Source organism: Globicephala melas, chromosome 2, assembly GCF_963455315.2.
Source record: "Globicephala melas chromosome 2, mGloMel1.2, whole genome shotgun sequence".
In the NCBI taxonomy this organism is placed as follows: Eukaryota; Metazoa; Chordata; class Mammalia; order Artiodactyla; family Delphinidae; genus Globicephala; species Globicephala melas.
Window position 1 is genome coordinate 175083575 of NC_083315.2, and position 27831 is coordinate 175111405.

At 57.3% G+C, this 27831-nt stretch overlaps 2 protein-coding genes across 11 annotated transcripts in view; one reads left to right on the top strand and one right to left on the bottom strand.

Moving 5' to 3' along the window:
* The first annotated feature begins 561 nt into the window (after positions 1 to 561).
* The window catches only part of AMN (amnion associated transmembrane protein), a 31776-nt gene continuing 4506 nt past the window's right edge, over positions 562 to 27831 (top strand). Inside the window, exons 1-14 of one of the 8 annotated variants that reach the window (XM_060295317.1) lie at positions 562 to 638; positions 1444 to 1562; positions 1667 to 1711; positions 7841 to 7928; positions 8070 to 8287; positions 8455 to 8592; positions 8785 to 8893; positions 9016 to 9098; positions 9302 to 9479; positions 9568 to 9757; positions 9834 to 9927; positions 12074 to 12207; positions 12545 to 12670; positions 12865 to 13093. In XM_060295317.1, the coding sequence (XP_060151300.1) occupies positions 596 to 638; positions 1444 to 1562; positions 1667 to 1711; positions 7841 to 7928; positions 8070 to 8287; positions 8455 to 8592; positions 8785 to 8893; positions 9016 to 9098; positions 9302 to 9479; positions 9568 to 9757; positions 9834 to 9927; positions 12074 to 12100 (1332 nt within the window). In that variant the 5' untranslated portion in view covers positions 562 to 595 and the 3' untranslated portion in view covers positions 12101 to 12207; positions 12545 to 12670; positions 12865 to 13093. Of the gene's footprint in view, positions 639 to 1443; positions 1563 to 1666; positions 1712 to 7840; positions 7929 to 8069; positions 8288 to 8454; positions 8593 to 8784; positions 8894 to 9015; positions 9480 to 9567; positions 9758 to 9833; positions 9928 to 9997; positions 12208 to 12544; positions 13094 to 27831 lie in introns of those variants that run through there. The other 7 variants (XM_030883299.2, XM_060295316.1, XM_060295315.1 and 4 more) reach the window with 7 other exon arrangements.
* Positions 12299 to 27831, bottom strand: part of CDC42BPB (CDC42 binding protein kinase beta) — a 114434-nt gene continuing 98901 nt past the window's right edge. The window contains exons 27-37 of one of the 3 annotated variants that reach the window (XM_030883296.2): positions 27150 to 27231; positions 25745 to 25961; positions 25555 to 25617; positions 23957 to 24553; positions 21062 to 21159; positions 20888 to 20972; positions 20650 to 20767; positions 20452 to 20569; positions 19934 to 20039; positions 19757 to 19827; positions 12299 to 13685 (exon numbers count right to left, since the gene is read on the bottom strand). In XM_030883296.2, coding sequence (XP_030739156.1) covers positions 13554 to 13685; positions 19757 to 19827; positions 19934 to 20039; positions 20452 to 20569; positions 20650 to 20767; positions 20888 to 20972; positions 21062 to 21159; positions 23957 to 24553; positions 25555 to 25617; positions 25745 to 25961; positions 27150 to 27231 — 1687 coding nt within the window. In that variant the 3' untranslated portion in view covers positions 12299 to 13553. Of the gene's footprint in view, positions 18216 to 19756; positions 19828 to 19933; positions 20040 to 20451; positions 20570 to 20649; positions 20768 to 20887; positions 20973 to 21061; positions 21160 to 23956; positions 24554 to 25554; positions 25618 to 25744; positions 25962 to 27149; positions 27232 to 27831 lie in introns of those variants that run through there. The other 2 variants (XM_060295314.1, XR_004045001.2) reach the window with 2 other exon arrangements.

Consider the following 27831-nt stretch of genomic DNA (forward strand, 5'->3'; position numbering starts at 1 on the left):
ACACGCGTCGATCACGCACTACTCATTTTCCATCCACTGTCACTCATTTACTGTCCATTTGTTTATTCACTCACCATTTCCCATCCATCCAATCCTCATCCATCCACGAACCAGCACAGACACGCTCCACCACTCACCATGCACCCGCTGTCACCCGCTCACCATTCCTCCATACGCGAGACGCCAGGCACCATCTACCTGCCACCATCCACGGTCCATCCAGCCCAGGAGGCAGGAGGGCCTGCTTCGGAGAGTGGACACCCAGCCCCACTAGGTGGGCAGACTGGGTGCAGCTCCAGCTGCATCTGGGGCAGAGGGGGTGTGGGAGCAGAGGTTGTTTAACCACCGCCCCCAACACACCCGTTATTTTGGGCAAGTCGGTCCGACAAGCGCCCAAGGTCCTCAGGTCCTGTAGGGCTGAGTGTGTGGGAGGGAGGGGGGCGGGGCCGGCGCCTCCGAGGGGCCTAAGGGTCGCTGCAGGCGGGTCTGGAGGTAAATGTGTAACCTTCCCCGGCCGCCCCCGCCCCTCCCCGCCCGGTCACGTGGGCCCCGCGGGGCAAAGTCTCCGGGTCCGAGACGCGGAAGCCCGAGCGAGATGGGCGCGCCGGGCCGGGTCCTGCTGTGGCTGCAGCTCTGCGGTAAGGGGTGGGTGGAGGGGGGGACGCGACACACTTGGAGGCCAAGGGCCCCCGAGGGGCGGGCGGCGAGAGCTTGAGGGGCTGCGAAACCCGGCCGGGCCTCCAGATCCCTCCGCGCTCAGCGCCCGCCGGGCGGTGCGGGAGGCGAGGAGCCCGGGCCAGACCTACGCCCGGACCGCGCCTGCCCTCGGGCGCTTGTCCGCCTTCGACTTGGGCACCGCCCCGGTCCCCTGCCGAAGCTCCGTCGCCGGCCTACGTCCTCCCGGCCCCGAGGGCGCCGCGGACCCTCCCCGTCGCGCCCAGGCCGGCGCGTGTCCTCGGGGCCGGCCCCCAACCCCCGGGAACTTTAGAAACTGCAGCCCCGTCCCTGTTCCCCTCTCTTAAGCCCCTCGCGGCCCCCTCAGGACGCAGCTCCAGTTCAGAGCCCGTCTGGACGGGTCTTGCGGCCCCCCCAGCCCCTTCTACGTGGCAGAGGCCTCTGCTGCCCCATTCGCCTCCGTCCCTTGGTCGTCGCCATCCTTGCCTGGCCGGGTCCTTGGCTCCAGCGCGGGGCGAACTGGGGGCGGGCTAGGAGGCGATCTTGGCGGGCGTCCCGGAGGAGGGCACGTTTGAGCGGGCTCTGCAGATCCCGTAGGAGTTCGTCAGGGAGCGTTGTGGCCAGGCTCCTGCAGTGTCTGGTCCGACGCCGAGAGCGGGAGTGGCGAGGGCCTGTCTGGGCGAGGTCGTCCTCCCTGGGCCACTGGGGCGTCTGGGCGCGAACCCCGGATGCCGCGGGCCCGGGAGCACTCAGTCGACCCCTCCCCAGCGCTGACGCGGGCCGCCTACAAATTCTGGGTGCCCAACACCGACTTCGACGCCGCCGCCAACTGGAGCCAGAACCGGACCCCGTGCGCGGGCGCCGCCGTCGAGTTCCCCGCGGACAAGGTGCCTGGCCCCCACTGCTGGGGCCGGGGTGGGGACCAGCGTGGTCCGGGCCCGCTGGGAGCCCAAGGGTGGGGTGTGCTCGCTGATGCCGCTTCTGCCTGCAGATGGTGTCAGTCCTGGTGCGAGAAAGTCACAGCATCTCGGACATGGTGAGTCCGGGTGGCAAATGGGGCCCAGGTCGGTGGGGGGTTGGTGGGTCCCGCCGGGGTCAATTCCATGCCCCTTTCTTGCCTCCTGACCGGCCTGCACTCGCGTGGGGGACCCCGCAGTCCACTGGCCGTCAGCCTCTGGAGGGGCTTCGGGAAGGTCCGGGACCCACATGGGAGCGGGGGACGCCGGTCCTACAATCTCAACCAGGCTATGCCCCAGCCTTGTTGGGGGGTGTGGAGGGCGCCTCTTATCCCCACTGCCCTCTGCCTCTGGCCCCTGCCCTCCTGTAGTCTGTCTTCTCCAAGGTTTGCTTTGGGAAAGCCCCCGCTCCCCGCCCCACCAAAGCCTTTCCCTGTCCTGGTGCCTCAAACTCCACCAGCAGAATTCGAGGGGACCTTTTTCTCAAACTGCTTCACAGTGTGAGTTCCAGGGTGGGGGTCCCCTCACCCGGAGGCCGCTGGACTCTGTGGGTGAATAGGGGCAGTCCGGGGGCCCAGGCCTGGGGCTCAATCTCTTGCCCAGATGCAGGATCTGGTGACCCCTTATTTCCACTTGGAGGCAGCTCGGTTAATTGATGGTTTTCAAAAGCGGCATTAATCCTGGGAGCCTGGCGCCAAGTGGGGCAGGGCTGTGGGCTCAGTGGAGCCCCGCCCTCACCTGCAGCCTGGGAAGGGGGCAGAGAGCAGGATATCCCCGTTCCCGCAGATCCGGGGTCGGGATGTCTTTCCCACATTTGTCCAACGCAAAGACTAAGGTGCGGAGGGAGCAGTGATGAGGAGGAGGTGACAGCAGAGCCAGGGAGGTAGGGGCGCAGCAGCTGCACCGAGGGGACCCGCCTCCGCAGTCCTGGTAACCATGGCAACCAGGCAGCGGCGTGGAGTGAGCCGGAACCCGCGGGCAGAGGACTCAGCTGCGGGGGAGGGTGCCGGGACCTGGGGGCTCCTCCTGGCTGACTTCGTTACTTTGATGGTCTCCTTTGGAAGAGCTTGGGGATCCTAAAAGACACAACATTCGTTCATTCATTGTTCACTCGTTTATCGGGTCCCTCCATCTGCCCCTTCCTTCCCACGCCCCGCCGCCCAAACGCGAGCCCTCCCCCCGGCCAGAGGCTTCCGCGCGCCTGTACCCCTGCGCACGGCCCCGTGGGCCTCTCCCCCGCCTCCCCTGCCTCTCCTCCGCTCCGCGGGGTCAGCTCCCGGAGGACCCGGGTGGGAAATGACCAGGGGCCAAGGGACAGGGGGCCGAACGCACCCAGCGCTGCCTGAGGCCCCTCCCACCCCCTCTGCACGCGGGTCCCAGCGTTGTCGGCTGCTGAGATGTCGCCCTAGTAACAGGCACAACGACTGTCAGTGATTTCATTTGCATTTCTCTCGGTTTGGAACTTCTCTCCCTGGGATTTTTCTCTTCCTGAACCCTTCTCCCCTCCCATTTCTACCCTTAGCCCAGGTTCTTGTTTTGGGGGAAATCTCCTATATTCTACCCATTAATGATTGTTGAGATACTGCAAGTGTCTTCTCACTGTGGACTTTGCCTGCGTTTCCCTTTGCTGATCAGAAACCCCCATTATTAATCTGTCGACTGCAAAATCTGTTGCCTTATAACTGTGTTTTTGGTGTTTTGTTTAAGCATCTTCTTCCTGCTTCTCAGTCACAACCATAATCAACTATATATTCTGTCTATTAAGTCAGAGCTTTGCCATCAGGGGCGCGTGGCTGAGTGGGGCACTAGCTAGGGAACCAGGCGTATTTTTTCCTCCTTGGAATGAGCCCAGTTTCCAGTGAATGTCCTCCTCCAAACCAGCAGCCTTGCCCCTGGCTTTGTGGCTCTGCGGTCACCGTTCGTCAGCTGCCCGGTGAGGGCTGCCTCTGAGCTTTCCCTGCAGTTCCTTTGATCTTTTTGACCGTTCTCCTGCCGGCACTGCACTGTCCCCGCTCTGAGGCTCTGCGAGTTGTCTTAATATCCCACTGGGTAGCTTGCCTTCTTCACCCCCGTTACGAGGTTGACTAGTTCTTTGTGGATCTGATTGTTGCAGAGAGATTATAGTGTAGGTTTATCAGGTAACAACAGCACCACCACCAAAACCCTGGAATTTGATTGGGAATGAATGATACCTTTATACAAGCAAGTCATCCATTCAAGAGCGTGGATTTTCTCTCCAGATATTTCAGATCGTTGGTCATAAAACTCTTTACTAGAGTCTTAAAACGGTCCACATGAGGTTTTGTGTAGTATTGGTTAATTTATAAATACTTTATAGTTTGGTTTCTATTGTGAATGGTGCCCTGTTTTTAAGAATTATATTTTCTATTTGGTTATCTTTGTAAACAACAACCGTTGTTCCTCTTCTCTTCCAGTCCTAACTCCTTATTTTAATATACATATAAATTTACGTATTTATGTATTTATTTTTGGCTGAGTGTGGTCTTCGTTCCTGCGCACGGGCTTTCTCTAGTTGCGGCGAGGGGGGGCTACTCTTCGTAGCAATTGGAAAACATTCCAAATAGGTTTCTGTTTACAGAAAATACATTTGAACAATGCCAGAAACACTTAAGGCTAAGTAGTATTAGACCTTCTCCTCCATCTTTATAGCAATAATCAGAGTATGTTTTTTGTCACAAAGACAGAAGACTAATTTTGGAAAGGAAGAAACAATATGATGTACAGTCCTTTCTGTCAGAAGACAAGTATGTTTAAAAATAAAGCCTCATCAGTGGTTCTGAATAAGAAACAATACAATGCTGCCAAGCAGTCCCAAACTCACATTTGAGATAAACTGTGGGGTTTAAATGAATGTTTGTAGGGTTTTGTACATAAACTTTAACTGTGGAAATTCTAATCTATTTCTAGTTTGCTAGAAGCTTTAAAAAAATCATAAATATGTTGTTGAACTTTTCAGTTTTCTTTTTTCCCTACATCCCTTGAGATGTAATTTCCCCCTGCCTCCTTTAGCCTGTTAGTGAGCTTTTCTGAGGTTGAACCGTCCTGGTAAGACTGATGTCCTCCTGGTACCTTCCTTCAGGTGCAGGTCAAAGTGCGCCGCTTCTTCAAGACACTTGACTTCTGTCATACTGATTTTGCTGGCACAAGACTCTCCACTGCCATCTGCTGGGACACCATCGTACATACTGCAGGGAAGTCGTGATGGGAGCATTCCCTATCCTTTCCTTCCTGCATCCTTGGGACATGAACCCTAGGATCACCATGTATTTTTAAAATACATTATTGGATCCAGTCAGCTAATATTTTATTTAGGATTTTGCATTTGCGTTTATAACTCAACTGAGCCTATAATCTTTCTTCCTTTGTATTGTCCTTCATTTGGCTTTGGAATCGCACTTAACACTGGCCCCAGAAAATGGGCTGGCAATTTTCACTCTTTTTCTGTTTTCCAGAAGAACTTTCTGTAAGAAGTTAAATTTTCCTTGAGGGTTTAGTATACCTCACCTATAAAAAACACTTGGTCTGGGAATTTAGGGAACAGGAGGTCTCTGACTAACACTTAAAACTCCTTGGACTACCCTGGTGGCACAGTGGTTAAGAATCCGCCTGCTAGCGTAGGGGACACGGGTTCGAGCCCTGGTTTGGGAAGATCCCACATGCCGTGGAGCAACTAAGCCCATGCACCACAACTACTGAGCCTGCGTTTTAGAGCCCGCGAGCCACAACTACTGAGCCTGCGTGCCACAACTACTGAAGCCTGCAGAGCCCATGCTCTGCAACGAGAAGCCACTGCGATGGGAAGCCCGTGCACCGCAACAAAGAGTAGCCCCAGCTTCGCAACTAGAGAAAGCCCGCTGCACAGCAACAAAGACCCAGTGCAGCAAAAAATAAATAAATAAATAAATAAATAAAATTTGAAAACAAAAACAAAAAAACTCTTTAGGGGCTTCCCTGGCAGTCCAGTGGGGTTAAGACTCCATGCTTCCGCAGCAAGGGGAGCGGGTTCTCAGGTTCGTGGGTTCATCCCTAGTCAGGGAACGAAGAGCCCATATGCCACACGGTGTTGCCAAACAAACAAACCTTTAATGCTTACTTGTCTATTCAAATTCTCTATTGCTTCTTTTTTTAAAAAATATTTTTCTTTATTGTTTTGGCTGCGTTGGGTCCTAGTTGCGGCACGCGGGCTCCTCGCTGCAGCATGTGGGCGTCTCTCTAGTTGTGGCGTGAGGGTTTTCTCTTTCTTGTTGAGGCACGCGAACTCAATAGTTGTGGCTCACGGGCTTAGCTGCTCTGCGGCATGTGGGATCTTAGTTCCCCGACCAGGGATCGAACCCACATTCCCTGCATTGGACAGCGGATTCTTTACCACTGGACCACCAGGGAAGTCCCTCTATTGCTTCTTGCATCAATTTTAATATTTAAAAATTTTCTAGAAATTGGCATATTTCATCCAGGTTTTCAAGTTTGGCAGTCCTGATTTCTTAATCTTTTCAATACCTGTATCTTCCCTCGAACGAGTAAGTTCTTTACTGTATGTCCGTGCCCTTGTGGTCTCCCCATCCCCCATCACATTTTAGTCCTAGATTTAAACATTTATTAAGAGACAACAATAAGCTTCATCACAGTATTTCATCACCCGACTTCCCATATCTCTTCTAGGCTTCTGGATTTCTTTCCTTCTTACTTTCTCCTAGCACGTTTTCAGGGCAGGTCTTTGTGTGGCAATCATTCTGAAGTCTTTTAGGCTTAAAGGTATTTTTATTATCTTTTAATATACGTAACATACTAATCTGGAGTGCAGGGCTGGTTCCTGCCCACTGGTGGACAGGCCTGTGTCTAGGGGCGTGTCTAGAGGTGGCTGCAGACTCCAGAAGTCTCCCGGCAGCCTGTTCTGTCCTGTGCATGCATTGTTGTTGCTGAGAAACCCGATTCCTGAATTTTCTCCTTCCTGGGTGATCTGTCCTTCCCCTCTGCTGCTTTTAGAATGTTCTCTTCGTCTTTGATATTCATGAACATAGTGTTCTGTGATTTTCCTTGTGTGGCATTCAATGAGACCTTTCAACTCGAGGTCTCCCAGCTTTCTTCAAACATGGAAAATTCATCTTCATCGTTTTTCAGGTGTTCCACCCGCCCACCCTTGTATCTGAATGTTGGTGCTTCGGTTGGGCGGGCTCCCGTCTCTCCTGGCTTCTCCCGCTTAGCGCTTTCCTGCTGTCTTTCCGCTATTACGTTTATCATATAGTATGTACCTCTCCCGCTCTGGTTCTTTTGAAAACCGAGCTCTTGTTCATGCTTCACACCGCTAGTACCCGCCTCCCCCTCCTGAGGCGCATCGTGTCCATCTGTCCATGGCTTGTCCCTGGCGCCTGCAGGTGGGTTTGCCTTGCTGTCACAGTGCTGCACCCTCAGCTGTGGAGGTAGTTGGCCTGTGACCTTGAATCTCCCCGGTGTCAGCCTCTTGGTCAGGCCCAGTGCTTGGGGGACTGAAGAGCAGGCCCTACCCAGCAAGCTGGGATGCCAGGCGGGGCCCTGGGTGGATGTGCCCTGAGACGTTGAACCCCCGTGACCCCTGCACTGGGCAGCTCCCCTGGTCCAACCCTCACCTTCAACCCCAACCCTGGCGGGGGCAAGGAGAAAAGATGGGGTCCTGGGGCTTGGAGCGGCGGGTGGAGGGGGCAGGGCCAGTCAGCCCTCCTCCTGGCCTTCCCCGCTGCCCTATTTCCTCTGACACCTGAGGCCTGGGCTTCTGTGCTGAAGGGGCTCCAAGGCCCCACTCCCCTCCCCGCTGCCTCTGGCACCCGCTTCCCCAGCTGTAGCCCCTCCCCTCCCTCACAGGCTCAGGGCTGACTCCAGAGTCCCCAGCAGCATGGCTTCCTGGAACCTACAAGCCCTTGGACTGTAGTTTTTCAGGGGCGACAGGGGAGGGCAATGGCCCTGACAAGAGTCACCCTGCCCCTGGGACCTGTCACTCCCAGGTCTCAGGCTTGCTCCTTGCTAGCAGCCCTACTCCCTGCGGCCTATCTGACCTTCAGGCAGGGCGAGGTGCCCCCAGGCCCTGACCTCGCCTGCTCACTCTGTGGGCTAGATTCTTCTCCCCAGGGACAGGGGGACCGGGGGTGGGCGCAGAGTGGGACCCTCTGATGCCCCAGTCCACCGCGCGGCGCCGCCTCAGCCTGCGCTTCCTACAGCTCTTGCCGCTGGACGGGGAATTCGTCCTGGCCTCAGGAGCTGGATTCAGCGCCCTGGACATCGGCTCGCACCTGGACTGTAGCACAGGTGAGGGGGCGGGCCAGGGGCAGGGCTTCGAGGGGGCGCGTTCGTGGGTGGGGCCTGGAGCGGACGGCGACGTCCGGGTTGGAGCGTGGCCGGGTTGGAGGGCGCGTTCTGGGCGGAGCTCAGGGTCGCGCGCTCGCCCAGGCGGCCCTGCGCTCTTCCGCGACCCCGACCGCTTCTGCTGGCACGACCCGCGCCTGTGGCGCTGCGGAGACGCGGCGCACGGTCTCTTCTCCGTGGACGCCGAGCGCGTGCCCTGCAGCCACGACGACGTCATCTTCCCGTCCGACGCCTCCTTCCGGGTGGGTCTCGGCCCGGGCGCCGGCACGGTGCGCGTCCGCAGCGTCCGGGCTCTGGGCCAGGTGAGCGCGGGGAGGGGCGGGGCGGGGGCTGGGGTCTCAGCTCCGCGCCTTTGCCCCTCAGTGCCGCTCCCCGGAGCGCCTCCCACCCTGTTAGCCCGGTGGCTTCCGAGCATTCAGGTTCTGTCTCGTCCTCGGGCTGGCTCCGGTGGTCACCCGGCCACCTGCAGACGTTCACGCGCGACGAGGACCTGGCTGCTTTCCTGGCGTCCCGCGCGGGCCGCCTGCGCTTCCACGGGCCGGGCGCGCTGAGCGTGGGCCCCGAGGCCTGCGCGGACCAGTCGGGCTGCGTCTGCGGCCACGCCGAGGTGAGGGCGGCCCGCAGCGGGGTGGCTGGGGCACCGCACAGCTGGGCCCGGCTCTGCGCCGGAGGTCGGAACTGTGCCAGGGGCCGCCGCGCCCCGCCGTCTCTGGCCCGCTCGCCTCCCCGGGCGCGTGGCCCTCTCACTGCGGTCTGCTCCTCGCCGTCTCCGCGCTGACCGCCGCCTCTCCGCTTCCAGGTGCAGCCGTGGATCTGCGCAGCACTGCTCCAGCCCCTGGGTGGCCGCTGCCCCCAGGCTGCCTGCCGAGACCCCCTCCGGCCCGAAGGGCAGTGCTGCGACCTCTGCGGTGAGAGCCCCGCCCGGCCCCTGCTAGCTAGGACGGCTTGGCCACCCTAGCTCGTCCCCAGCCTCAGTTTCCCTGTCGGGCCTGGATCCGCGGTGCTGACCCTCACCTGCCTGCTTCTTCAGGAGCCATCGTATCGCTGACCCATGGCCCGGCCTTTGACCTGCAGCGGTACCGGGCGCGGCTGCTGCACGCCTTCCTGGCTCTGGTAATGGGGCCGCGCCCCGACCGGGGCCCCTGCCCTTCCGCAGCCCCGGTCTGGGACCACCCTCTCCGCAGGAATCCCCGGGCCCCACTCCGCCTCCTCACTGAGGCGTCCACTCTCCGCCTGTCCACCGTTTGTCCCTGCCCACAACGTTCCCGCAGGGCCGAGGGGCGGAGTTCCCGGACCAACTCTGTGCCCCTCTCCAGCCCCAGTATCAGGGGCTGCAAATGGCCGTGTCCAAGGTTCCGCGCCAGCCCCGGCTCCGCGAAGCCTCAGGCGCGAAGGCAGACACGGAGATCCAGGTGGTGCTGGTGGAGACCGGCCCCGAGACCGGCGGCGCGGGGCGCCTAGCCCGGGCCCTCCTGGCGGACATCGCGGAGCACGGTAACCGCGGGCGCCCCGTTCCCAGCCGCGCACCTCTGCCCCGCCCCGCCCTGCTCGGGGCCGACTGAGCCGGCGCCCTCCATTGCAGGCCAAGCCCTCGGGGTCCTATCGGCGACCGCTCGAGAGTCGGGCGCGCCCGTTGGGGGCGGCTCGGCGGCGGGGCTGAACGCGCCGGGGCCGCGCGCGGGGCTGGCGGGCGGCCTGGCGGCCGCGCTGCTCCTATTACTGCTGGCGTTGCTGGCGGCGGCGCTGCTGCTGCGCCGCGCGGGGAGGCTCAGGTACGCGGGGCGGGGCCTCGGCGCCCGGGTACGCGGCGCTCAGGCACTCAGGGCTCACGCGCGTCCCTGCCTCCAGGTGGAGGAGGCGCGACGAGGCGGACCCCGCGCCGGCTGGGGCGCCCGTGGGCTTCCACAACCCTGTGTTCTACGCGGCGGACCCGGCGGAGGCGGTGAGGGGACGCCCGGGGGCGGGGGTGTGGGAATTCCCGCGGCCGGATCCCTGACCCTGCTCTCCCGCAGCTCCCCGCCCCGCAGCTGGACGTCTGGAGCTCCAGCCGCAGCTACTTCGTTAATCCGCTCTTTGGCGAAGCCGAGGCCTGAGCGGCCGCGGAACCTGCCCCCGCCCCCGCGCCGGCGTCGCAGGCCCTGCGGGATACCCTCTGCTGGCCAAGGACAGGGCGTCCTTGCTCAATAAAGGGCTTTCCCGCACCTGCAGTCAGCCGTGGACACACTGCTTCCTGCGTTGCCACCCCTCTGCCCCTGCCTGGTGGGATGGCGAGGGGTGGTCCTCAGAGCCTGTGCCGGCTGGCGCCTGGCCACCCGCCCAGGGCAGTCCTGGGTACTACCTGTAGGCTGGGGCGGTCCGAGGCTTCTGGCCTGCGAGGTTCCACCCAGAATTAGGAGGGGGCTGCCCCGGTTCTGGAGGAGCCCATGGAAGAAGCCCCTAAGGCTAGGGAGGGGACTGAAGCAGGAGGGGGGCGGTGGGGAGAGGCAAATCCGAGTGAGGCAGCAAGGAGGGTGGATAAGTGAGCTGCCAGGTGCTTCCCTACCTCATGCCAAGCTGCTCGGACCCAGGGCCAGCCAGGTGGACCTGGACTTCCGGCAGACTGGGCTGCCCGGAGGAGCGGTCCTAGGGACACAGTAGATCTGTTCCCTCTGCTGGGGGCAGGGGCAGAGCCGCCCGCCACAGTGGTGGAGCGTGTCAGAGAGCTGGCAGGTGCGTCCTGCTGGGTGGGGGCTGTTTGGTGTCCATCGCTGCAGGGCCAGGCCTCGCCCTCTCCCTTCTGAGGGCAGCTCTGACCCGGAGGGTGGGTGTCGGGACTGAGCCGCTCTGAGTAGGACACTCACTTGGTAGGTGCTTGATGGGGCAGCAGTGGGACGGTGAATCGTGTGTGTGTGTAAAGTTGTACTGACGGATGCCCAGCTTGAACTGTCAGGGACACTTCTGTGTAAGCAGCATCTGAAAACATCCCCCCCTCGCTCCCCCCCCCCACCAAGGGTAACCACGTGCGAGCCTCTAACAAACAGTGAATTTGCTTGTAAGTAAGTTTCCGTCAGTCGCGAAGCCGTGCTCTGTGGTCAGTATCCTGCCTGTGAAGCTCACCCATGTTGTGGGTGGTCGTTACTCGGTGCTGTGTAGCTGTTGCAATAGCTAGTATTTCATTTAAAAAACGACTGACGCTTCAGCACCCGTGTTTCAGAGCTGTGAGAGATGCTCACCTCACGTGGGTCAGACATCAGACGGAGGCAGGGCCAATGTCCAATCCCATCATCTCTGACCCCGAGGCCCCGGCTGCCCACGTGGCCGCTCACCACTGGCCTATGCTCGCTTTTCAGTTTTCCAGGTGCTGTGATTTCAGTCAATTGTCTCTGCCTGTGCTTTGGGTGGTCTCCTTTCAGGGACAGGTGGGAGGATTGTGTCTGCTCCTAAAATTTGCCATGCTCCTTCCCCAGCTGTGAGAATGGAGGCTCACAGTGAGAGGGGCCTGGGTCCCCGCCGGCCGGCGGGGCTGTTTGGGCTGCGGAGCCCAGGCCGTGCTGACTGGCGGAGCCGCAAGGGTGCCCAGGACGCTCCCCGAGCATCACCTGCCAGGCACCCGGCTGCTGTCTGTGCTCTACTGTATCCTCGCACCACCCTCTTCGGCAGGTGCCGTCACTGCCCACACGTTACCAGAGCTTACTGGGGGTCAGAGCAAACGATGAAACCCAACTCACCGCAGGCTGCTCCCCGCCCTGGGGGCCAGAGCCCCCAGTGTGGCCACCCATCCAGCCCAGCCTCCCCATGAGCTCCCCCTCCTGGGGGTGGTCTGCCCCACCCTACCCCCGGGGCTGCCGAAGGGCCAGCGTGTGCGTGCGTCTGTCCCACGCAGCTTCCCTCCCGGGGCGTTGCTCTGCCTTGTGGGCTCATGGGCACATCGCCCTTTCCCAGCACTGGGGTCCCCGGTGCAGCAGCCGGCCCCGCCCTGCCCTGGCCCTGGAGGGCACCTGCTGCTCTCAGGCTGAATGCCCATCTGCCTGTCCTGGCACGGACACTTGGCCAGATGGCCCCCCTCTCCAGCCAGTGGCCCACCCCTGACCCTGCCTACCATGGTGCAGGGTGTCCCCAGGAGGCCCCCATCGTGACGTTGGCAGGCAAGGGGTCCCAGCTCTGGCGGCTGGTTCCTGCCACGTGGACACGAACCTTTAGTGTGGACCCCGCCTGAGCAAATGACCAAGAATGGCTTCCACAGGTAAGACGGTGCTTTCCAGCACAGGGCGCTACTGGGGGGGGGGGGGGCAGACACCGGGTGACAGGTGGTCACATTCAGACAAACCACTGAGAACTTTAAAACTGCCGTCTTCTGCTTTATTGACAGGTAAATTGTTCAAAAATGTTCTCACAATTCAATAATTACAAAGACTCAGACTTACATTAAAAAAGTAAAAACCAGAACCCCCAGCAGGTGCCAGCCCCAGCAGAAGGCCCAGGGGGCGGGCAGGCGGGTGCTGGGCGTGTGACACGCACAGGCAGGCCACGGTGCCCAGGTCACTCAGTGCCAACTCAAGGTAAGTGCACGTCTTCAACAGCGTTGCCACCGAGAACATCGACCGGCGGGAGAACAGGGAGAAGCCCAGCGGGGCAAGTTAATCGCAAGCCTTTACAGAGACAGGAGGCTGCCTGATACTCACAAATGCCGCGGGGAAGGCAGGCAGGTACACGCGGGCGCTGCGGCCGGCCCACCGGGTGGAGTGTGGCGGCGAGTCTACACGATCCGGAAGGGCACTGATCACGGGGCTCCATGCGGGGCGGGGGTCCTGGCACCTGCCGCGGGGCTACCCGGGGCTCTGGCCTCCTCTCGGCCCGCAGGCCTCGGGGCCCGGCTGCACGACACTCACTGGTTTTACAGCAGGAGGCAGAGCTGTGGAAGCGAGCGGGAAACGGAGCACAGCTGACTTCACAGTAGTAGATACGGGTGACACTTCGTGGTTGTGACCGGAAACGGACTGACACACATGAGGGACCAGGACAGGGCAGGCTTCACTTGAATGGGCCTCTGTCCATGGCTACAAGGTCGGCAGAAGGACTTCTGCATCTGACTATGTAATGGCTAAATGAATAAAAAGGCCACAAACTAAGCTCCACTTTCCTCTGTCTTCAAAACTCTAGGGACACTGGGAATGATACACAACTTCCTACTATTCTCCTAAGGTCCTAGGAAACAGTTTCAGGGAACAGGGAACAGACGCGGCACCGAGGCCGTCCCGAGCTGCCTGCTTCCTGCAGAGCCCCCCGGCACCACTGGGGTCTGCAGGAGGCTGGCGTCACGGGCCCCCCGCACTGCCTCAGCTGGTTCTGGGCAGGAGGGGCCGCAGGCGGTCCTTCGTGTGCAAACGGAACAGCTGTGCAGATGAGCAGATCTGGCCTACCGCCTCGGTGCGGCATAAAGCCAATCATTATTATAATAAAGTATTTTCTTCATCTCCGTATCTACAAATCGATTCTACATTTCCTTGGACAACACTGGAGGGTCAGCTCAGTCTTGGCACTGACAGGAGGCCACCTGGGCCCCCGGCCCCGCTGCGGTGACCGGCAGCTTCAGGCATCGCAGGACGGCTGCTCCAGGCCTTCAAGGGGGAGCTGGCTCCTGTGGGGGGAGTTGGGGCTTGGTGGGCCGCTGGGGTTGGAGCTGTTCGATGGAGTCGAGTGTTTGGTGGAATCCGAATCAGGCTGTGAAGACAAAGAGGGACAGGGTGAGAACCATGGCCCTGGGCCTGTGGAGGCGATGCTGCCTGGGCAGGTGTAGCCCCTGCTGGCTCCATTCTTGTCATGAGAGCATGCTCTGCAAGCTTGTCACGTGGTCCTTGCTGGTGAGAGATCATAAACCAAGGCCCAACCCCACAAATGACTCAGTAACTATTCCAAAAAGGAGTAACTCCACAGTGAAGAAACCAGACAGCATGGCAACCAAGCAGTCAGAGGTCACAGACGTGAAGCCCTTTCACGATAAAAGCACAAGGAACAGAGAGGACCTTTCTCAACGTGACAAAGGGTGTCCGTGAGCAGCCCACAGTTAACTTCACACCTGGCGGAGAAAGGCAAAGCTCCCCGCTCAGCGCAGGAACAAGACCAGGCTGCTGCTTTCACCGCTGCTACTGGACACTGTGCTCCCAGTTCCCGCCAGGGCCAGAAAAAGTGGCATCCAAGCTGGAAAGGAAGAAGTAAAAGCACCTCTCTTCACAGCTGACACGACTCTGTACAGACAGAAAATCCTAAAGAACTCCACAAAGAACAAACTCAGTAAAGCTGCAGGGTACAAGATCAACACACACACGTCAGCTGTGTTTCTAGACATCAGCAATAAACACTGTGAAAAGGAAATTAAGAAAACAATGCCATTTACAATAGCATCCAAAAGGATAAAATACAGCTAGGAATAAATTTAACCAAGAAGGTGAAAGATCTGTACACTGAGACTATAAAACATCGCTGAAAGAAATGAAAGACCACCTAAATAACCGGAAGGGCACCCTATGTTCATGGATTGGAAGACTACTGTAAAGATGGCAATATTCCCCGACATGATCAACCTGCAGATTCAATGCAATCTTTACTGAAATTCCAACGGATTTTTTGGGGGAGGGGCAGAAATGGAAAAGCCAATCCTCAAATTCATACAGAATTGCAAAGGACTCAGAATAGTGAAAACAATACTAAGAAAAAGTGGGAGGACTCACACTTCCCAAACTTACAACTTCAAAACATACTACAAAGCAACAGTAATCAAGTACAGCGTGGCAGTATTAATATAAAGACCAACGCAATCGAGCTGAGAGCCCAGAAATGTATCTATGAACCTGTGCTCAACGGATTTTTAACAAGGGTGCCAAGACCATTCAATGGGGGAAGAACAAATGGTGCTGGATATTCACCTGCAGAAGAATTAAACTAGACCCCTACCTCACACCACACACAAAAACTAGCTCAAAATGTAAAAAAGACCTAAACAAAAGCTAAAACCATAAAACTCTGAAGAAGAAAACAGACTAAATCTTCATAACCTTGACCTTGGCAATGGATTCTTAGGTATAACATCCAAAGCACGAGCAACAAAAGAAAAAAACAGAAAAACTGGACTTCACCAAAATTAGAAACTTCTGTACACTGAAAGACACAGAGAATTGTGAAAAGACAACCCAAAAGAACGTGAAAAAAGTATTTGCAAATCACATTATCTGATAAGTGTCTGGTATCCTTTTTTTTGGCTGTGCCACACCACACAACTTATGGGATCTTAGTTCCCAGACCAGGGATGGACCCGGGCCACAGCAGTGAAAATGCCAAGTCCCAACCACTGGACCCCCAGGGAATTCCCTATCCATATCATATAAAAATCTCTTACAACCCAACAACAAAAAGACAAATAATCCAATTTAAAAATGGGCAAAAGACTTGAATAGACATTTCTCCAAAGAAGGTACACAAATGGCCAATAAGCCCATGAAAAAGATGCTCAACATCACTAATCATTAGGGAAACGCAAACCAAAACCACAATGAAATACAACTTCACACCTGCTAGGATGGCTATTGAAAAAAAATTTTCTCGTAAGAAAAAAAGTAAGTGTTGGCAAAGATGTGGACTCAACCCTTGTACATTTGCTGGTGGGAATGTAAAATGGTACAGCTGCTGTGGTTCCTCAAAAAGTTAGAAGTAGAGCTACCATATGACCCAGCAATCCCACTCCTAGGTACATACCCCAAAGAAGTGAAAACATGTACTCAAAACAAATACATGTACGCAGCTGTTCCTAGTGCACTATTCCTAACAACCAATGAGTACGTAAGATGTGGTCCATCTATCCACTGGACTATTTGACAATAAAAAGAAACAACTTACTGATACATGCTACAACATGGATGAACCTTGAAAACATGATGCTGAGTGGAAGAAGCCAGACACAAAAGGCCATGTACTGTCTGATTCATTCCACTTATACGAAATGCCCAGAACAGGCAAATCCCTAGATTGTTAAGACTGGTGGTAGCCAGGAGCTGGGGGGAGGCAGGAATTGAGGAGAAACTGCTCAGCGGGTAGGGGTTTTATCTTGCAGTGATGGAAGTGTTCTGAGTAGACAGAGCTGGTGGTTGTACAACACTGTGAATGTACTGAACAGCCACTGAGTTGCTGACTTCTTTAATTTTCGGCTGCGTTGGGTCTTCGTTGCGCGCGGGCTTGCTGCAGGCGGGCTTTCTCTGGTTGCGGCGAGCAGGGGCTACTCTTCGTTGCGGTGCGCGGGCTTCTCACTGCGGTGGCTTCTCTTGTTGCGGAGCACGGGCTCTAGGCGCACGGGCTTCAGCAGCTGTGGCACGTGGACCCAGTAGTTGTGGCTCAGGGCTCCAGAGCGCAGGCTCAGTAGTTGTGGCTCACGGGCTTAGTTGCCCCACGGAATGTGGGATCTTCCTGGAAGGGATTAAACCCGTGTCCCCTGCATTGGCAGGCGGATCCTTAACCACTGAACCACCAGGGAAGTCCGAATTGTTGACTTTTAAATGGTTACTTTCTGTTATGTGAATTTCACTTAAATAAACTTAAAAAGAGGAACAAACAGGTCAGTACAGGACAAACAGATGCCATGTACCTCAGGATGCAACACCCCAAGAAGGACACCACGTCCTGTGTGCCATACTCCATCCTGGGACACACAACCCAAATCTCAAAAGACAAGGAAATGTCAGACACGCAAACTGAGGCGTGTTCTAGAAGATGTGCTTTATGCCAGACAGGCTGAGGGCCTGTTCCAGAGTAAAGGGGCCAAAGAGATGAGGCAGCTAAATGCCACGCGTGCTTGGGGACTGGGTCCCGCGCCAGCAAAGGTGCTTAAGGACATTATGGGGACACGCAGGTGGCTTCCTCAGTATGGCAGCTGTACTGTGTTTGGTCATGTGAGGGATCAGCCTTGCTCTCAGATAAAGGGTACGATGTGTGCAGTCAGGAAAAAAGTGTGTGCAGTGTGCACGCACCCTCATACACACTTGTTTGTTGGTCCCTGGGGAGAACCGGGCGGCTGGGAGACAGGTGCGGAGCCTTTTCACTGCTTACCCAATTCAAAAAACCAGGCAAGCCTTGACTGAGGAACGTTTTGCAAAAAAACCTGCACTTTTTGTAAACAAACTGCACAGTGGACTGAAGACTGAAGAGCTGTGCCTACTAAACGCAGTGCGTGGCCCTGGCTGGATTCTAGGTTTAGGAACAGGACGTCACCGGGCAGCGGGGAGACGCCCTCCCAAGGGAGGTGCGGGTAAGTACTTAGGGGTGGGTAATACTGCAACTCACTTTCTGCTGGTTCCTCCCCAAAAACCCAAATGGGGAAAATGGGTTAGGTACAGCTCATGTGCGTTATTCACTCTACCATTCTTGCAACTTTCCTGGAAGTTTGAAAATTTTCAAAACAGATAGTTGCAGGGGAAAAAATAAGAAAAAAACCCCCAGAAGACCGACCTCTCTAGCCATCAACCTCAGGCCCTTTTAAGGGAGGCCTATGAAACCTTCCAGGAAAAGAAAACCCCTGTATGATGGCAACTAAGAGATCCAGATTTCCTAAGCCAGAGTTGAGGCGGGTGCAGCCCTGAAGACAGCTAAAGAGAGCAGCTCAGAAAAGAAGGCACAGATAACCTCACTGATAAACACAGACGGAAAAACTGGCATCAAAATGTTCACCCGCTGAATCTCTCACTGTCCCACATTAAGAGGATCATACTCTATGCACAATGGCAACAAGAACCTTGGAATGCTTAAGAATTAACTTATTAGCCACCAACACGTGCAACCTGCAAGAGGGAGCCCATCAAGGGGAGAGACGTGCAGTGTTCCTACACAGGGAAGGTCAGGATGGTGAGCGGCCCCCAAATTAATCTACAAATCCAACACAATCCCAGAGAAAAGCTCAACACAATTTTCACTTTTTTTAGATTATGATGGAGTCAACAAGCTCCATAATCTAAAAAAAATTTTAACTTATTTTTGGCTGCGTTGGGTCGCCGTTGCTGCACGCGGGCTTTCTCTAGCTGCGGCGTGTAGGCTTCTCATTGTGGTGGCTTCTCTGCTGCGGAGCAGGGGCTCTAGGCGTGTGGGCTCAGTAGTTGTGGCTCGCGGGCTTAGTTGCTCCACGGCATGTGTGATCTTCCCGGACCAGGGCTCAAACCCGTGTCCCTTGCATTGGCAGGCAGATTCTTAACCACTGCACCACCAGGGAAGCCCCTAAAAATATTTTAAAATTTATTTGAAGGAGAAGCTAAGAAAGTGTTTTGAAAAGTGGGAATGAAGAGATGTGCTCTACCGGCTCTCAGGTTACAGGTGGTGCAGCAGAGGCTCCAGGGATAGAGATACGTAAACAAAGGAATTTAACAAATAATAAAGGGTAACACTTCAAGTTGGAAGGAAGGAAGTGGTGCAGGGCCAGCGTGTCACGTACCTTAAAAAGAAGCAGCTCAGGTCCTTGCGCACGCACACACATGCTAAGACACACACACTCACTCTCACACCTCCTCGCAGACACTTTCACGACGTAATGACAAACAGAAAACCCTACCAAGCTCTCAGACTACAAGAGAATGTTTATCTTAATTAAAAAGATAAAGACTAGACTGTACGAGAATTAAATATTTCTGTATGACAATGCCCTTACAATTAAAGACAAAATTAAAAAGTCAGCAGTAAGGGGAAAAGTACCTGCAACAGATTAACACCCACAACCTATGAAGAGTTTCTATAAACGAGTTAAGAGGAAAGCATGGTGACTCAAGAGAAGACGGGTAAAGGGCGCAAACGTGGACCCAGAGGAAGCAGCAGCCGATCCACACCTGAAAAGCTGGCCACGCCAGGAAGGTGAGGACCACGTGAGGCGAAGCCCTTCTGGTTTCCGCTGTCAGCTTAGCAGCCCCCATGAGGACGTGCTGTCGGTGCCGAGGCTGCTAGAACAGCCAGCGCAGCCAGCCTCTGTCCTCCTTCCCACAAAAGCGCTGCTGGGGCACAGCCCTCAGGCTGCCATTCTTCCCATCCTCCTCCCCCACCACACACACAGGGAACCAAGGACACTGCCACCTGGAGCTGGGTCTGAAAGCCCAAGAACACCTGAGCCAGGGATGCCCCCACCTGGCCCCCCACGCTCCGATCCCAGGGGGCAGTCAGAGGAGGAGAGAGCAAGACACGTGAGGCCACCTGTGCTTTAAAAGGAACGTGCCTACTGACGTGTTACAGCCACGTGCATAAAAGTACACGGAAGAGTCTAGACGGGAGAAGCCTTCCTGCACTTTTCACAGGAGGGCTTTCATCTCTCACCCGCAGTCAGTGCCCAGGAGGAGAGCCGGGCCCCAGCAGCTCCTTGGCCCCCCTCCTGATGCCTCCTGAGCTCTCGGCGGCATCCTCCTGGGGCTGGCCCAGCCTCGGGCAGCCATGGCTGGGGGCAAGGGACCAGGTGACTCGGGAGCAGGGCCTGGAAGGAGGCCCAGCACCAGGCCGCAGAGGCCTCGGTCTCCCTGAGGCCATGACCTGGAGGCGAGAATCCACATCTTTCTCCCAACACACAGCCACAGGGTCCACGTCCTCCCTCCTCCCAGCCCTGGCTCAGCCTGAGCGGTCATGAGTGGGGAGCTCCGGGGGGGCTGGTGACCACTGGGGCCCTACGTGGCCGCTCCAGGGGAGATGGAGTCTCTTTCTCCAAAGAACAGCTGCTTCGAGTCTCCTGCACATGTGGAGCTGCAGACCCCAGGCCTTGTCCCTTGTAACTGGGCAAGTCTTACCTCTTTGTCAAAGTCCTGGTCGGGATCAGACATACTTCTTAGAGGCATAGCCACGCCGGGCTCAGATCCACCTACGGAACACAGGCAGCCATTGATCATCTCGGGGAAAACAGTTCAGAGACGAACTGAAAGCCTGGAGTCCCAGCATCCAGGCCCTGCCCCGGGCACCCCTGGTACCTGATGAGGGCCACGAGATGTAGGGCTTGTTCCTGGGCGGAGGCTGGCGGGACAGGCTGGCGGGAGCAGGGCCGGGCCTCTCCTCCTGGGAGGGGGGCATGGCGCTCTGGGCAGAGAGAATAGCACGTGAGCGGGGGAGCACAGCCGGGCCCCGGGCAGAGCGCGCAGGCCAAGTGCAAAGTCTGCAGCACGAGCAGGCCGGGGCCCTGGGCCTCGACAGGCAAAACGGGCTGGGAAGGACCTCTGGACAGCGGCATCAGGTCAGTTTTGAGCTAAGAATTGGCAATAGTGACTTTAGGCCAAGTCAAATTCTACAGAAAACACATTTTTTAAGGGAAAAAAAACCCCGCGAAGTACGCTACGTGCCCACATACTGAGGTGTGCTAGCACCGCTGACAGCTGTTTCTCACAAACCCCTACCAGACTGAGACGGTGACAGACACCTCAGGAGCACACAGGCAGGAGCCACAGGGGAGCCGGGGTGTGGGGAGGGCAGGGGACAGCACCCGTGGGCTCACCAGAGGCAGGTCCATGAGCACCTGCATCCCGTCGCCTGGGCCCATGTGGGCCACGTGGTTGAAGTTGGTGGGGTTGGAGATCATCTTGGATCTCAGCTCCGGGTCTCTGAGCATCTCTCTGGGGAAAGGAAACACCGTGAGGTTCAGGAAGGCGTCGGGGTCCTCTGGGCCCAGCGCAGCCCCCAGCCAGGCTCCTACCGCCGCTGCTGCAGCCTCTCCTCCTCCGGCACCTTGAAGACAAACCGCCTTTTGCTTCTGGTCCGCAGCATCTGCTTCCTGCTGTTGTCAGAGGTGTCGGGCACGTTGAGAGCCGCTCCTGCAGGACAAGGAAAGGCCGCTGTGGCTCCGTGGGGCCGGGGGGAGGGCCACGGGGCCGCTGACTCCCAGGCAGGCCCCCTCCAGCCCCCGTCCTCTGCTCCCCCCGAGAAGGGCTCACCCGAGAACTTGCTCTTGAAGTAGATCAGGCGGGGAGGCTCGCAGTTGAGGAGGTTGAGGCTGCCCTCCAAGTTCAGTGGCCGGATCTGCGTTGGAAACCAGAGAGGGAGGCTGGCTGCTGGGGGGGGGGCGGGGGGGGCGGCCAGGGGAAGGGCCGGGCACCGCTGGGCCTTACCCTGCGCAGGCCGATGGTCTGGACCCACTCCATGGTGCGTACGTCAAAGACGTCCACGCCGTACTCGCTGTAGACCGTGACGTGTGCGGGGCTGCAACCTGGCGCACACGGAGCAGAGTGGTGAGCCCGGGCCCGCCCCCTCCCAGTGCCGGGGGCTGCCCGCCCAGCGTGGGGTGCAACGGCCCAGGCCGCAGGGGCCCTGCCCCTCACTCTAGAGGGAACCTTCACTTCAAGGTTCAGACAAACACAACGGACGTCTGAACGCTTTACCTCCACTCCTGAAACTAAACAGCATTTCAGTACCATCGCCATAGGTGCCGAAGGCGACCTGTTTAAACACCTGGCTTCCCCTTAGCTTTCTTATACAACTACTGCAGAACCCTGTCACTTCAGGCTCGAAACATCTGAAATCCAGGCAGGGGCCTAATGTCTTGTTTCTGAAATCCCTTCTTTCAGAGATGCCAAAGGTCAGATTTCTGGGTAAACACTTAAATCTCCACCCAGAGACGGCTGCTGGGCTTTGGGCAGGGGCGCTGGCTCACTCTGGGGCTGCTTTCAGGCCGCCCTCCTGGAATCGGGTCTGAACACACACGCGGTAAAACGACAGTTATTCTCCTGCAATGAGCTGGGGAGCTGGTGCTGTCTCTCCCCTTCCCCGCTAAGGGATGGGACATCCTCAGGTCGTGACGGAAAACCCTCCCAGCGAACCAGACGTGTGAGACCGAGGACTGGTGGCCCTGTGGCACCCTAAGTTTAAGGGGCCTTTCCCACGTTTAGGACAGCGGTAAAAAATATCTGAACTATCTGAGAGAAAGCAGCGGTGGGGGCTGCATCCCGCCATCCTGCCAGGGGAGGCGCAAGGCTGGGGTCCCAGCATGCTGTCATCACACAGCCTCGCCCGGGCGGGCACGCAGAGCTGGCAGGTGGCTCTGGCTCAGCCCTGGTTCCTGGTCCTTCTACCTTCCAGGGTTAATCTTCCTCACGTTACGCTTAACTGAAGGTAAATTTCTAAAAAGCTTCTGCTATGCTGCTATTACAGATTCCATATGGGCTCTCTGATCACACCGGTTCTTTTGAACACAAAAAAGAAAATACAACAGGGTTTAGGAAACAGACAGAAGATGCTGGAACCAGTCACCAAACTGTCCCAGAAGTGACATCTCAGACAAACCATGAGGCCTTCTGAGTGCCACACGCGAAAAAGATGGTCAGAGAAACCAGAGGGCCCTGAAGTGACTCAGAGGACCTTCCCCCACATGGGGGCTTCTGGGGCAGCTCTTCTTACTTGTGAGCATGTGGGGCTTCATCTGCAGGGAGCCAGGAGAGATCTGTGCGTACGACTTACTGATAAAGTGATAAACTGAGATGTCCAGTCTAAAGAAAAATTTGAACTAAAAAGTTAAATCAGTGGCGAGAACATGGGCCGTGGAGTCTGACAGTCCAAGTGTGAAGCCAGACTCTGCTGTGCGGTTTGTGCAGGTCACCTCACCACGTGGCCCTCAGGGGCCTCCTCGGTAGGCTGGGACCAATTAGCGCCCCCCAGCCCCGCCCCCCGGGGAACAGGAGAAGGGGCAGAATACACGCATGCTCGGACGGGGCTTGGGACAAGCAGGCCACACTTCTAGCTCTCCAGCCTCAAAGTCACTGAATTACTTTTGGCAGCTCTAAAACTGACTTGGCATCTGTACTGTGCATGGAGGTGAGACGAGAGCACAAAGGTGGAGAGAGAGCTGGAATCGGGAGAACGCAGGAACCTCGGGCGTCCCCGCCAGGTCACTCACGGTCAAGATTACAGAACACGGCACTCAGTGACCTGCATCCTGTCAGACGTTACCGGGTGGTCTTGAGGCCATTCCTGCACTGGCCGCCCACGAAGACGAGCGGGTGTGGCAGGGAGAGACCAGGAGAAGCGCCAGGGCCAGGCCTCGGCCCTTCCTGCTGGCTCTGGCTGCCCGCACCGCACCCCAGGCCCTGGCCAAGGGCTAACAAGGCCGGGACACGTCCAGCGAGCCTCCGCCGGCTGAAGGCCGGCAGCTCCCCTCACGGGCCTGGCTCCTGGTCCCAGCGCCTTGGCTGTTCTGCCAGCTTGGGGAAGCCAGCAACGAGGCAGCCGCAAGACTGTTCCTTTAGGTAATGAAGGAAAAACCGAACTCCCACGTCCCATCCCCACGACCCCAGCCCCCAACAGCTGGAAATCAACGTGTGCCCTGCGGCTGCCTACTCACTCCTCGTCCCTCTGCCTTCCGGCCTCATGATGCAGCCCACCTGCTATACTCTATATCGAGTGGCTAGAATGGGAGGTTTAGGGTCTTTAAAAAGTGCTCAGACAGCAGGCCCAGCAGGAAGCGCCCCCTGTGGAGTGCAGACTCCAGGGCCTCGTGCCCAGCGCTGGCATCCACGCAGAAGGACATGTAACTGAGCCGATGAAGCAACAACTGTTCTCCAGAACGGCTCCTACCCCTCGGAACAATATTTGTCCCGAGAGGAACTCTGACCTGGACATCAGAACTGAGTATTTTCTGGTCACTGGAAACCTTTAGCTTGTTTTCATCACCGTGTAAGTTTATACATCATCACGAAGAACGTCTTTTAAAACGTAACACCGCAGGTCCTGTCTTCCCTTGGCCTGGGCTTCCCCCAGGGAGGCCAGCCGTCTCCGTCGGGCTCCTGGGCTGAGGGGCCCCCGCAGTGCCCGTGGGATAGGAGGGCAAGCCCACTCCAACGGGCCCGGGGTGTGGCAGTGGGACCACCCTGCCCCCGCAGCAAGCCGCGGGGCCCGCCTCTCGCGACCACTCAGCTAAGGGAGCTAGAGGACAAACCAAAGCAAATAGGACACATGCTGACTGGTGGTGCGACAGCGGCAACGGGGTATGGCAACAGAAAACATATACATACTACAGGCAACGGGCGCCGCAGGCCACATGAGCTCCTGCGTGCGTGACCTCCGGCCTTGCGGGTCCACGTACAGTCCCATGTGGCTGAAGCAAAGCAGGTACTCCTCACTTTTGAGCTCCACAGCACAAAGGGCATCAAAAGACTGTTGTGAGAGGAACGTAAGCGAGGGGTCATTGGGATTTACCAGGTTTAGAGCCTGCCCATCTCCCTGGGTGCTCAACAGAGAGAACCCGGAAGGGTAGCCAACACAGAGCTTGTCCTTGACCACGGCCATCCACTGTGCATTGCCAGGGGCCACAAGCTCGCTGAGCCTCCTGTGGAAAGGCTTAGTTCTCTGGAGCTCATAGCAGAGCACCAGCCGCTTCACCGCCACGAACAGGCAGGTGGGGCCGCTCTTCTTCAGCGTCCCGGTCGCTATGAGCTGGCAGCCTTTCGTCTCCGGAAGCTTGACGTCCACGCTGCTCTCCACGCCGTCGAAGGAGGACCATGGACACAGGTGGACGTGGTGGTTCCGGCCGCAGAGGAGGATGGCGACTCTCTCTTTGGGGGCAAGCTCGATCTGGTACACTTTCTTGTAGTCGGCCACACGGACGATCACTGCAGGATGGGGGCCAGAGCGTGAGGCCAGGGCCTCTGCTCGCGCCCCACCCGGAGCGCCCCCTCCTCGTCATCTCACACACACGCCTGGCACCAGGGCCCTGGCTGGGAGGTGCCAAGGGCAGTGAGGCCCTGCGTGGGTGGATCTGGACGGCCTTCCGGCTCATCCCTGAAGCCAGGAACCACGTTGGAAAACAAAAAAACCTCACTGGATCCTTGGATAAACTCGCTGAAGGCTCCCACCTGCTCACTGGGCCCCCAGACCAACCCAGGACCCTCGATACCCTAACTGGGGCAGGGCCTCCACTTGGGCTCTGAGCGAGAGCCGGGGGTCTGGACCCCGAGGGACAACAGCCTGTGGCAGCAGCCACCATCCCAAGGCCACACGTGTTCACCCTTCTTCCACTGTGCCTGTGTCGGGACCCCAGGCCCATCAGGAAGGCACCACCACCACCTCGGGGCAACTCCCTATTCCTTGGGGGAGGCGCCCAGAGCTGGGCCCAGGGCGGTGAAGCGGGGAGACATGTGGGTACTTTTGCTTTTTCTTCTGGGAAGAATGAAAGGGCAAAATTTGAAGCAAAGGAAGGCGAGTTTTGGTAAGGCCTCAGTGCACCCAGGAATTAAGGAAGCATTTCTCCTCCTGGGAAGCTCTCCCTGCCCCGACTCCCTGCTCGGTCCTCTCCCTGAAGGGCCTAACATACACGGCAGTCAGCTCACCACCCGCCCTCGAGGCTGGTCTCTGCATTTCACTGGACCCACCGGGTGGGCCCTGCCCACAGCCTTCAGGGCTGGGGGACACGAGGCAGACAGTCACTGAGCATCTGTCTTATTTGTGGCGCATTCCTCTCCTCAGCCGCTGGCCTTTCCCTTCCTCTATAAAGCTCTCTGACACGGCGACTTACTGCTCTCACCCAGGGGATCTGTCTTAACCCTACACGCTGCCACCACTGACCCCGCGCGCGTGGCGCTAAGCAGGCGGCCTGAGCGTCCGGCTCACTCACCGTCCCGGGTCACCTCTATGACGTAGAGCCCTTCCTCGAGGCCGACGGCGATCCTGTCCCCGTCTGCGAACAACGTAAAGCGGTCAGTACCGGCGCGCGGGCCGTCTGCTTCCAAAGCGGCGGAGAAACTACCAGTTCAAATGGGCCACACCGCTGAGCCCACAGGCAGCCGGGACGCGGAGAAACGCACCCAGGATGGCGGCCGTGAGGACAGCCTTGATGAGGGGCAGCGAGCTGTCGTAGGCCTCTTGCGGGACGTGCACCACCAGGTTCCTCAGGCGGTTCTTGTGGAGGATGGCCTGCAGGCCTTCCAGGATCCCCACCCACTTCCTCTTTTCGTTCTCATTTTCCGTCAGAATGAGCAGCGAGCTGGTCTTAGAAGGTGTACCTAAGAGAGAGGCCGTCACCTTCACGACGGAAAACAAAACAGAGAAGAGCCGTAAGACAACCGGACACACCGAACCGACGCCACGCGGCCTGCAGGGGTGAGGGCGGGGGCTGCTGCCCGGAGAGCTCGCCTCTGCGGGCCGCCAGGGTCCTGGTCCAGCCACCCGCAGGCCGCGACAGCCTGGCTCTCACACAGCGCCCGCAGCCCGGCCTCGCCAGAGCTCAGGTGACTCGGCTCTGGCCAGAACTGCGGTTCACTGTTCACTCGAAAGCTGCCTTCTTGAATGCTCTGATCACAACTGAGAAACACTCTCAGAACACGTCGAGGGACAACAGGATTTCAAACAAACGACTTCCCTGTGGGCGCTCCCCAAACACTTACCGGGACACGGGACAACCTTAGTTGCTATAAATCATCCTTTAGGCACACAATGACGAGAATTTTCTGTATTGTATACAGAGACAGTTTCTGAAGAGATGTGATTTCACAGAAAGTGATCCATACACTTGGTTTTGTGGCCAAATTTCTCTGCCCTTATAAAAATTCCCAGTGGAGGGGGAGGGGGTCCACCATCTTTTAGAAGCTTCCTGATGCCACAGCATCTAACACTAGCTCAGCAGGGGACACTCCAACTCAGCCAGCAAGACCGCTGATAAGCAATGTCTACTAATTTTTCCCCGGCTTTGCTCCAGTTAATGGCCAACAAGTCCTCAGGAGGGAGGCTGAATGGTCCATTTCATCTGTAGCCAACCGTGTGTCGGCCTCCAGCATCTAGCGCACTGGACTGGAGCAGCCGGGACACAGACCGAGAAGGGAGGACGGAGCGGGAGGGCCTGACCCTGGGGAGACAGGGCTCTGCTGTGTGCAGAGCAGGTCCGTTACCCAGTACGGGGAGGGGGACGGGCGACACGGGACACATCGACAGGTGTGAAGGATCTGGAGAAACGGGAGGTCCGCTCTGGATGTGCGCGAGCCCCTTGCTACAAGACAAGGAAATGCTCACAACACTCTTTTCACTTTAACCACATGGATTTTTTCTTTTTTTTTTTGGCCGCACCACGTGGCATTCGGGATCTTAGTTCCCCAACCACGGATTGAACCCGTGCCCCCTGCAGGGGAACTGCGGAGTCTTAACCACTGGGGAAGTCCCCCTACGGACTTTTTATCATTAATGAAACGTCTCTAAAAAATCGGAAAGAAAACATACCCTGAATATACACGGAATATCTCGGCGTGAAGCGTGTATGACGTCTGAAGCCAGGACTGAGCTCACAGAGAACTCTTCATCTCTGGTAAGAAATAACACATTCAGAATATCAGAAAAGAGGCACGCACACAGGACTCTGTCCTCCACCCTTTAGGAACGGTATGAAAAAGGATACTTTCTAGAATACAAGGGAGGCTCCTCGCCTCCACCAGGATAAGAAAACGCTTATAATGACAAAGGCAACAAACAAAAGACAAGAATCTTGCATGCGTTTCAGTGATTACGGATGACTGAGAATAAAACCACCTTCCTGAGTCACACTGTTCTATACTGTGCCAGACTGTTCCACAGGTACAAACATACCACCTCTTTGCTTTGGCCTGTACCTGGCTATAAACGGGAATAAAATGTGCTGAGATAACCACGGAATCACCTCCAGTTCGCTCTAAACCCTGGGCTACGGGCAGCGTTTCATCTCGGGACACCTGCCAGCGGCCTCGTCACTGCTGGGCCAGGGGCACACCTGTGTGCAGCGAGGGGTGAGCAGGGTCGCCCGGGGCCGCTCCCACATTGCAGGTGCCCAGCTGCTCACCCCTGCCCGTGGGCCCCCCGAAGACCGATGCTGGAGAACGAAGCTCCAGGCCAGGCCCTAGCCCCGGACACGTGCCATGCTGTGTGGCAC